We start from the raw sequence: 10,947 nt of genomic DNA, 5'->3' as shown, positions 1-10,947 counted from the left end.
AGGTGAACAGGCAAGCTGTTACCATGGTAACAAGTACGCTGCAAATTAAGACAAACTAAGTGTGTAAACTGACAATAAGGTGCAACATGTAAAAGTTCTCCGTCTCTGTCACTGATATGTCATACTGATAGGGGGGCGGCACATCACTAGAGTAACTGCTGACCTCTGCTAACTGTAGTTGCTGTTAGCTAGTTAGCTCAGTTAGCCGCGCAGTTAGTGGTCCAGACTTGGAGGTCAGGGGGGCATTGTGGATGCAGGACAGACATAGCCGAGGGTTAGTTGCTAAGCATGCTAACTTCAGTAAACGTCTCTGCGACACCATACGCGGACGTCTTTGACATAACTTTAAAAAAAAAGTTTTGATTAATTCTGCACCTTTAATGTGTTTTCACTCTAATGCAGATCCATTTTAGACCATATTGTCTCTGTGACTCACAGTCACACAGAGAAATACACCTTTAAACACACTTACGTACGCACGCATATGCTCCCACTGAATGCAAATGTTTCTCACCCGCGGATGATGTGTGAAGCATGTTATGTGCAGATGACTCCTCGCGGTGTTTCGTGCCATCACAAGGAGCAGGAGCCATGATGCTGCGCCAAAGGTCACTCCCCTCTTCTCCTGAGCGTATGTAACTGCTACCTGTCGCAGTGTTTCTTCTACCATTTTGTAAAATTAGGGGAAAAAAAACAACAAAACAAAACAAAAAAGCAACAAAACAAAACGTTATTAATGCAAATCTCCAGCTCCTGTCAGCGAAAAGACTCTCATACCGCTTCTCCACAGTCCTCGGCCTTTTCACTGACAAATGTGAGGAGACAATTCATTCTCCCGTTTCATCTTTTTTTTTTTTTTTTTTAACAAGGTTGGTTCCTTCACAATAAAACATGGCGTTGGCTGTTCTAAAAACATCTGACATGTTGATTTATTGTCGCTGCTCCTCCAGATCAACTAACGCAGGTTTTGTTTTCACATCAGCTGTGAGGCACCGTGTCCTCACAGGGGGCCACAAGATCTTTTTTTTCCCCCCCTCTCCGGTCGTTTCTGTCCTCTTTACTAATTGATGAAGGCAAACATGGCTGAGAAGGAAATTAGTCTAATGCGTGTGATTGGCCATGGCCTGAGTGGGCTGCAGCTGGTGTGTTTACTCTGCTTTGAGGGCCACGTTGGCAGAACAGAGTGTGAGTCGAGGTCCAGCCATGTAACAGCACAGGCTGCAAAACAGGAGAGGACACGAAATACATCATACAAGACAAAAAAAATGAACAGTCTACATCGACAGATAGATTGTCCCTAAACTGTACTGCGTGTTTGTGCTGTCTGGGACTGACCATGAGATGATTCTCGGGTCTGTGAGCCTGAGTGAAAGTGTTTCTCTTGCCCTGACCAAACAAATACAGGAACTCTGCAGGCTTTGCTTTTGCCATGACTTGTCAGCATGACATGTCAGCCGTTTCCAAGAAATTGGATCATTTGTCGAACATCCATTTGGATCTAAAACCACACTTTTGAATTGGCAATTTAACTTTCATGGAGCCGACTTTTAAGTATTTTGTAATGCACGAGACAAGGGAACCAGCAGAGCAAAGGTGCCAGCTTATTCGGACTCATTGGACTGCTTTCCCAATTGTGGCTCCCACATAACCCACATTGCAAATTAGCTGCTGAGCGACATCAGCGGAGGCCCATAACTCACTTATCAGTTTATATACAACTTCCTCTGGAGCCACAAAAGGCTCACATATTCCAAAGTGCTCCTTAAGACCTGTAAACACACTTTAATGTGTAAAAATTGGCAGTGTTACCCTTTAAATCTATTTTGAATCAGTGCAAAAAGAAGAAAGAAACGTCTTCTGATTACAGCCATACCTTCCACAGACACACAGTACGTACAGACGGGCGGGGATATACGTGATATCCCCTCCATCAAGTCAGTGTTATGGCAGCGCCTCGCTTAACGAGCCATTCTGCACGTGTCCTGTTATATTCATCGCTGGGAACACACTGGCTTAGTTACTGACCAATAGTTGAGGAGCGAGGCGCTGGTCCACTCCACCCTGGTTACACAAACCCATGGCTGAAGCCTTGAACAACCGGGCTTAAGTACACCTATCCGATTTCATCCCCAATGCCCCACAGAGGGCTAAAAAGGTCATCAGTGTCGGCCGGTTTAAGGTTTCACACAAAGTCAAGGAGTTTTTCTTTCGGCCTGTTGTGAATATTGTATGAAAAATTCTTTCTTTTTTTTTTTTTTAAATCATTATTTCAAGCGCTGTTAGAGCGAGGGGAGACAAGAAGGGATGGATGGAGAGATGAATAATATAAATGTCAACCCCCGTGAACCTCAATGACAGCTGTGTGGCTTTGACTTAATCTGGCGACGAGGAAAAACCCGCAGTCAAAGCGGTCATTAAACAGCACAGGACATCTTAAACTGAATTAAGAATCCTTACTTTCTGTTAGCTACAGTTTTATGTTTGTAGCCTCTGCAAACTCTTCAATAGTTGTCTCGTTATGCTCTTTATCTAAAGGTGCGCTCAGTAATTTTTATCGCAGGATCTTCCCTGACTAATTTTTTATTTTAGACCTAAAAGAAAACTGAATGAACAAAATGTCCTCCTTTCTGTGACTGACTAAACAAACTGGCCTTTAAAGTGCCATTTGTAAGAAAAGTTGATTTTTGAGTCTGATTTCCAAATCATCAAAAACTGACCCACTGGGATGGTGGCCAACCCAAAGCGTCAGTTTTGCACCTAGCACCTTTGAAGGACAACACCCATTACTTTGTTTATATGTGGCGGACCCTGCCACCTCTCTAGCTTCAAATGGTGCTCTGGGGACCTTATTTACTTCTGAGAGCAGCTTGTTTGTTCAGTTCATTGGCTCCAAGTTTGTATTATTGCCTCAATAATACTGTAAATATCTAAATTCTGATTTTGTTTTCACACGGCGCCCCTTTAAAAGAACATTTGATGGATGATATCTGAATGCATACCATCTCTTTTAACCCTTTATTAACCATTATTTGTAACGTACACATAACAACAAAGCGCCGGCACGATAAAGCAACAGTAAAAAAAAAAAAAAGTTACTGAAATAATGATATCACAGTTGCAACACATGAAGTCACTGTCTCCTCACACCGATTCACAGGTGAGGAGGTAAGTAATAGGTGCTAAGTGGCTGAGGTGGCAGAGTGGGTGAGCAGAATTTGAGTCACAAGCAGCGGGTGCTATCTTTAGACTGTCTGTGGGGTCCTGCAATTAACGCTCACCAGAAAGTCAATACAAAGCGGATTGGATGGCTCGCGGGCACGCGGCGACACCGAGCTGCTCCTCGGCTGTGGAGCTTTCTTTGTCTCGATGTGACGCCGCACACGTTGCGTGTTACTTTCACAACATATGTGACCTTTCTGTCCGACCCAGCCGAGAGTTTCTATTCTTAAACGCGTTAATGGAACTGTTTTCTTCCCACTTTCAGGAACTCATTTCTGTTTAATTATCTGAACTGGCTATTGTCTTCAATGGGACAGCATGTGGAAGGAAGATTTTGTAGCATATTACGCTGTTTGTATCGCAGTTACTGTTGCAACAGTGTTTTTGTTTTTGTTTGAAAAATAGATTTTTAATCACCACAGCGCTTGATGTAATTTCTTTAATTGTCTTTCCACCACATGGGGTTGCACAACAAAATGCAAACTGATGTCTCTGATATACAAGAAAAGCTTTTATGGTGGAGGGTTGAGAATGAGTTCAGAAGTGATTCAAATGAAATACAATAAGTAAACAAAAGGCTCACAGCTACCCGGCTATTCCTGATGCAGACCGTGCAGTACAGTACAATAGTTACAGTAACACTATGATATTAAAGGGGAACTATGTCGTTCTGGCGATCGGGGAGCACTTAAAACCTGTGACTCCCCCAACCAGGCCTCTGTCAGAAACCTCTAAAAAGATCAAGAACAGACAGAGAGGAGGAGACGGAAAAACTTAACAGTACTGTCGTTCCTTATGTCGAGGGAATATCTGAGAAATTCAGGAGGATCTTCAATAAACTAACTAACTAATGGCACAACACAGGAGGGCCAACCCCTCAGGTCAAGACTCTGTATGTATTCCACTTACATCTGAAGGAGGCACGTCATTCCTTTGTGGACAACAATGTAAAAATCTTGGCATTGACCCAGCCTTAGCAACACTCACCATGGCCCATTTGGGTCGACAACTCACATGCGGCCCTAAGGACACTGAAACTCGGAGCTCACGGGTGACTTTAACGACTCTGTGAGAACAAACTCCCCCTCCAGTTAGTTAGAACTGGAGTGGCCTCTTGGACGAGAGTCATCCAGAAACTGAAACACATCCGGTTGGCTACGATACAGCACTTAGAATCCCCAGAGCACTGTTTGGCGCTAGAAAGGTGGCAGGGTCCGCCAACACATAAACAAAGGAAAACAAACAAAGAGAGTTTATTTATTGAGTTTGTTTAATAATAATAATAATAATACAACAGTCAATAACTATGTTAGTGTATTACCCAAGACCACACAGTGCACCTTTAAAATATTTGTTTTAACAGTTGGACAGAGGACAAGTAAAATGGACAGGAGGAAATAAAACAAAAAAAAAATGTGATTCTGTAATGTCTTAATGTGAAGAAAAACGTGTTGCTGACAGTTTGACTATCAAAGCGCACAGCACACTTTCTTCCCCTGTAACGTGCCTTATTTGCGCTCAGTGTGAGCCGCTGCGCCCCCTCTGCTCTCCCAACCTCGCTCACTCCAGCGGCTCTCTCCTCAGGGACGCTCTGTGTTTGTGCTAACTGCTTGTGATCGATGGAACAGATGAAGTCGATGTTCCAGAGCAATCTGCTGCAGAAGGTTGCAGCTGCAGAGAGAGAGAGAGAGAGAAATCGTATGTGTCTTTCTGTCGTATGCAAATAAGATTTGAATGCACGGTGCCTTTGGGTAAAGCATTAACAAAAAACAACAACAGCAACAAAAACAACTTGTGTTTAATGTGATGCACACACTCCGAGCATCCGCGTGCAAACTGTGCGTAATTTTTTTTTCAGCATGACCTTATCATCCCTTTATTCGGTTAGTTTGTGTCAATTGCGCGTGAAAACATTGTGAAATATTAAAAACAATCCCATTTCCAAAAAGCCAATTTCTGCCTGGTCCTCCTGTGCATGAGGGCTGGACAGAGCTGACGCACACACACAGCCATAGTAACATTATCATTTCGGGTCTTGCTCCAGCTCCCCCCCGCCAAACTGGATCGTGACGCATGACGCTTTGGGGAGGCGCGGCGCACATCCCCTATATAATCCCAGCCCGCTGCTACTCTCGCCTCAGAGAAGCCAACAAGGTTAGACCCCTCGCATCACTGAGGGGAAAAAAAGGATTTTAAAAAAGCAAACCGTCACCACCTCTTGACCGCGACACCGTGCTACCTCTTGGGTGCAACAGCTTGCAAGCATGATTAAGAAAATGCCGCCTGCAGAGAACGGGTTCGACATACCGGCCAAGAACTGCCACAGGATGGTGATCCTGGGCTCCACCAAAGTTGGGAAGACGGCCATCATCTCTCGGTTTCTGAACGAGAGGTTCGAAGACCAGTACACGCCCACCATTGAGGACTTTCATAGGAAATTCTACAGCATCAGGGGAGACGTTTACCAGCTGGACATTTTGGACACATCTGGAAATCACCCCTTTCCTGCGATGAGGAGGCTTTCAATACTAACCGGTGAGCTGAGCTTTTAAAACCTGCAGTAGTCGAGTTTGCTGACTTTTGAAAAAAAAAAAAAAAGATATGATTTTCATTGTTGTTATTATTATGTGGCACTGACCCCGTCTTCCTCTCTCGTGCTCTCCAGGTGATGTGTTCATCCTGGTGTTCAGTCTGGATAACAGAGACTCCTTCCAGGAGGTGCAGCGCCTCAAGCGCCAAATCTACGAGACCAAGTCCTGCCTGAGGGACAAAACCAAGGAGAACGTGGACGTCCCGCTGGTCATCTGCGGCAACAAGTGCGACAGGGACTTTTACCGGGAGGTGCAGGAGGAGGAGATCGAGCAGCTGGTCGGTGGAGACGAGCACTGCGCCTACTTCGAGATCTCGGCGAAGAAGAACACCAACGTGGACCAGATGTTTCAGACTCTCTTCACCATGGCCAAGCTGCCCGACGAGATGAGCCCCGACCGGCACTGCAAGGTGTCGGTGCAGTACTGCGAGGTGCTCCACAGAAAGTCCTTCAGGAGCAAGAAGTGCAAAGACGGCAACGCGTACGGGATTGTGGCGCCGTTTGCGCGCAGACCCAGCGTGCACAGTGACTTGATGTACATAAAGGAGAAAGCCGTAGGAGGCAGCCAGACCAAAGAGAAAGGCTGTGTCATATGCTGACACTTTCTCTGCCTGCGTGTGTGAAGACTTTCTGAGACTTTTCCCCCCCAGAGCTGAGGAGGAGATCGGCCCCTCGGCGCACAGTGGCGCATGAGCCCATCACTGTAGACTTGAGCCTCTCAGGGCCACAGAGACACACGGGAGAAGTTGGTCACTTCTGATGCTGTAATGCTGTAAAATCTGCCTCTAGAGAAAAAAGAAATGTTTACATTCAGCTATTTTTGTTTTTTTCTTTTTTCCAAAACTTGCTGGAACTTGAATGTCTGTTGCATTATGATCAAAGTTGACTCTGAAAATGTATTTATTAGGTCTGAATAGACTTTTTGTATAAAAGAGAGAATAAAACCACTTGTTACTTTCATAATCTGTCTTCCTCTTGTCCTTCCTTTGAAGCATAACACAACAAAGTTGCACTAAACACTGCACATTTCGTCCCTGGAGTGGAAAATGACCTCAGCTTGTTTAAACACATCATTGCCCGACAGATCCTCCAGTTACTTAACGCTCTTTCAGAGTGACTATTTTAAACTGCAACATCCTGATGGGAGTCAAGGCGCAGCGCCTTCACTCAGATTTAACAACGGCTGCAACGATTAATCGATTAGCTGGAAACCACCACGTCAATTGCTATCTAATTTGATAAATGTTAAGATCAGTGTGAGCGATCTTTTAAGAAAAAACATAAAAATTCTCTGATTCCTGCATCTTAGATGTTAATATTTTATAGTTTCCTAACTCCTCTGTGACAGTGCGCTGAATATCGTTGGGTTGTGGACAAAAGACATACATATAAGGACGTCATTCTGGGGCTTTGGTTGACATTTCTCACAATTTTCTGGCTGTTAAAAGACCAAATAACTAGTTTAATCAAGAAAATAGTTAAAAAATTCATCCAAAAATTTAAATAATCATTATTTGACTGTTAATTTTCTGCCACAAGCTATTAAAAACTGAAACATGTTTCCCACTATTTGATCTTTGGATTCTGCAGAAATACCATCTTTAGGTCCTAAAGCAGCAGGCAGAATGAATGATCACCCTGCATACTGATAGCAGTTCAATTGATAAACTAAGAACGTTGTGGGCTAATTAAAATGGCTTCAAGCCACTCAGTTCTTAATCTGTTACTTTTATTACAATATATCACAAGATAAGAAAACTAGACAATTAAAAAAAACACATTTAATACAAATACTTTAAAGTTTCCATTCATCGCAAAGCAATGCTCAAGGAGAAAAAGAGGATGCTGTCTGGCGTACAAAAACCATCTTGCACTGCGATACAACTGAGGAAAATAAGTTCTTGTTCATCTGTTTAAACGTCCATCCTGTGTTCTTGAATCCCACATGTATCTGCTCCATGGGCGAGGGAATCAACACGCACACAAAAAGTCCTCCTTGCCCCAGTCACATCAGAAGTCCTGCCTTCAGCTTCACGATGCTTTGGGCACATCAAACATACACAAACTCTTGTACTTCTGCAGCAGCTGGTTCTTGGTCCGGACCTGCTCCCGCAGCGTGGCCAGCTGCTGCTGCTGCTCCGCCGGACTGCTCTCTATCCCGGGCATGTTGGATATCTGCTCCCGGGCCTCCTGGATCTTCGCCTTCAGCTTGGCCAGCTCTTGGTGGACATCCTGGCTGTCCTTGTCCATGCTTAAAGAGAGGAGGACGTACAAAACACCATGTTATTTCGCTGACGTGATGTTATTTTGGACATTTTGTTTTGTTTTAAATCAGCCGAGCTCTAACTAAAGGCTAACGGTAGCTTAAGCTAACAACAAGCTTAGCAGTTCCGAGAAAACGGCTGTTAGCGACGGATAAAGATGAGTCCGCAGAGCCGTGAACATAAAACACAACACACAGGACCCTGCAGGTGGGCTTACCATTTGATAATATCGTGAACTAAAGGCAGCAGAGAGCAGTCATCGCTCTCTTTCTCGAGCCTCGGTTGGGACACCGCCATCGCTCTCGCTGTGCAGCGTCGCAGATAGTTTACGTCAGGCTGCCGTCGCGTGGTGACGTCATTTGAATAAACTTAAAAATTAAATGGGGAAGTTTTCCTTTTAAATGTCACCGCTTCAGATAGGCTGATGCTCATGCTCATAACAAAAAATAGAAAATAAAATAGACAACTGAACTATCCCAAATTTGTATATGCTTACAATAAAGTAGGTGAAAAAAATGTTAGTGAAGGCACAACATGATGCAGCCTTCTTGGATTTAAAACAAATAATAATTATTTGGATGCTGGGTCATAAGGAAAAAATAGGTTCCTAGACAGGGTAAACTGAAAGGATTTCACTCGTATATCACCGCAAAGGCTAGACTGACTCGAAGTAGAAGTGCATCGCTCCACTAAGGCCAAAAAACTTCACCTTTAATACAGTCAGGTCTAACCTACTAACAAACTCGATAGTTCTGTGTCAGTCACAATTTTAAACCACCTGTAACTGCTTAACCACTCACTTTCCACTCACTTGTTTGTTTTTTTGTAAATATCTTATTTTCTCTTTCCTGCACTTGTTGCACCTGGAGGGTCTGTTGTAACAAGTGAATTCCCCCCTTGTGGGATAAATAAAGCCCATCTAATCTTAACCATAATGGAATTTCAGTAGACACATGATAGGCAACCACTAGGACAACAAAAATATGCAGATTGGGTCATAATCTCCACTGTGTTGTGGAAGAATATAGTTTTCATTAGGGTCTGCTTGACATGTTTTTTCTTTTTTATTTTCTCCATTAATATCCATGCATTACTCCCCTGGAAATTAACCAAAATGTTTTAAAACGCCCTTTCTTGCAATGTTAAAGCTCAAAAAAAAAAAAAAAAAAAAAAATCCTGGGTGCATCCCTTTATCTTGACCCACAACAGACGTCAATGGGAGGAGACCCACGCTCCATCCAAGTTGCATGGAAATATGCTCAGCAGTTTGTGTAATGCTGCTGAAAAACCAACCAACCATCCATTGGATAGCCTATATTTCACCTGAAATAGGCCACAGATAATCTATTAATACACAGAGCAAACAAATGTGACCTGCAACAGCCGGAAACAAATGCTTCACATGCCACTACCTAGCAACCTCATGAGCACCTATACCTTAACTCAACCTCTTGCATCCGTGAGTGTGACACCAAACGTGGTGTGCACGTTGCACGAAACATGGCAACCTGTGCGATCACGGGTGTGAACGACCAGAGCAAATGCGGTCTAATGGACCGCAGCGAGTCGTGCTATACGTCCATTCTGTAGATGAGTGGAGAGTTGTATTCAGGTCACGCATTTCTATCTGGGTATCACTCGCTTGTTTGCACAGGCGGCTGCTCGGTGTTGAAATGATTGTCTCCGTGATACGGGATGAAAGTGGGTATCACGTCCAAATGCGTTCTGTTTTTGCAACGCAATCCAATAAACAAAATGAATAGAAAAAAGAAAAACAAAACCTGTTTATCTCGCCACATTGACCCATATTTGCGTGATATCAGGGTCACTGTCATCCAGGGGTCTCCATCCTCTTCAGGTCAGCTTGTGAGCCTCATTAGCCAGGCAACTTTGATGATGTGGCTTGGTGTTTGAACACTGATAAATCAGAGTGAGTTTACATTGGTCACGGCCTCCTGCAGTGTTTATTGAGTTGCTTATCATCTGCCTGCAAATGGAGGGACCAACACCATATCACAGATTACATACTGTGTTTGTGATGTGGTAAATTCACCCCGAAAGTGTCAGTGAGGGGGCCTTTTATAATTGCAAAACCACCATACAGTAGCAGGGTCTCCACTGTAGATCCCCCTCTTTTTTTTTTTTTTTTTTCAATTTTACCTTCCCCTGATCTTCAGAACCTTGCTGACCTATATATCATTTCCCTGCTATATGTTTGCATCAAAGGATAGATTCATCCATTAATCCCCTCTGCTCCCTGTACACACACACACACACACACACATCATCCACACCTGGTAAACACTGCACCGATAGAATCTAATTAGCTGCCGCAGCAGAGAGACCACTGCCGTGACACAGCCAGTGAAGACCTAATTAAGAGTAGCTTAAGTGAGACTTCATTTAGATTTGAGGCTTACTGAATGTTTTCTCTGGTCACCCCTCTCTCCCACTGAGACCGACTGTTGACGATACTGCCAAACCCCTGATTTTTCCAGGGCAGGTCCGAAACTTACGGAGTGACCCAGATTTGAGCTTGTAGGACGTTTATGCAGCCAGTTGTTTTACCATTTGGGTCAGGGGGAAGCTCTGACACCTCATATTTATGAGTTGTGAAAAGTGGGCCACATCATGACCCAGCAGTCTCATCCCACACAATTGGGAGAAAAAAAAATCATTTGACTCGACTGACGGGCACACCGCCGGTGTAATTGGTAGCTATATCAGAGCGTAACAGCTGTGTCATGGTTATGTGACGTGTGGGGGTTGATAGTGAGGGGAGTAATACTTCCTGCTTAGGTAATAAAAGTGTCACATTTGTAAATGCACGTAAGAGTTTGTTCTCACTGCAGCTTTAGTTTCATTCCTGGTGCA

General features: G+C 43.9%; 2 protein-coding genes across 2 annotated transcripts; one reads left to right on the top strand and one right to left on the bottom strand.

The window, feature by feature from the left end:
• The first annotated feature begins 4,883 nt into the window (after nt 1-4,883).
• LOC119014701 (dexamethasone-induced Ras-related protein 1-like) lies at nt 4,884-6,769 on the top strand. The gene is made up of 2 exons (XM_037090105.1): nt 4,884-5,754; nt 5,885-6,769. The coding sequence occupies exons 1-2, from the start codon at nt 5,484-5,486 to the stop codon at nt 6,406-6,408; spliced, it is 795 nt and encodes a 264-aa protein (XP_036946000.1). The 5' UTR covers nt 4,884-5,483; the 3' UTR covers nt 6,409-6,769.
• A 751-nt stretch (nt 6,770-7,520) lies between these two features.
• On the bottom strand, nt 7,521-8,441 carry med9 (mediator complex subunit 9). Its single transcript, XM_037090106.1, has 2 exons — nt 8,291-8,441; nt 7,521-8,060 (listed from the first exon to the last, which is right to left on the bottom strand). Exons 1-2 carry the CDS (start codon nt 8,368-8,370, stop codon nt 7,841-7,843), a joined length of 300 nt encoding a protein of 99 aa, XP_036946001.1. The 5' UTR covers nt 8,371-8,441; the 3' UTR covers nt 7,521-7,840.
• Nucleotides 8,442-10,947: the final 2,506 nt, after the last annotated feature.

The sequence above is a fragment of the Acanthopagrus latus genome, chromosome 23 (assembly GCF_904848185.1).
Source record: "Acanthopagrus latus isolate v.2019 chromosome 23, fAcaLat1.1, whole genome shotgun sequence".
Lineage (NCBI taxonomy): Eukaryota > Metazoa > Chordata > Actinopteri > Spariformes > Sparidae > Acanthopagrus > Acanthopagrus latus.
Note: the sequence above shows the minus strand (reverse complement) of the source record. Positions and strands in the feature narration are given on the sequence as shown.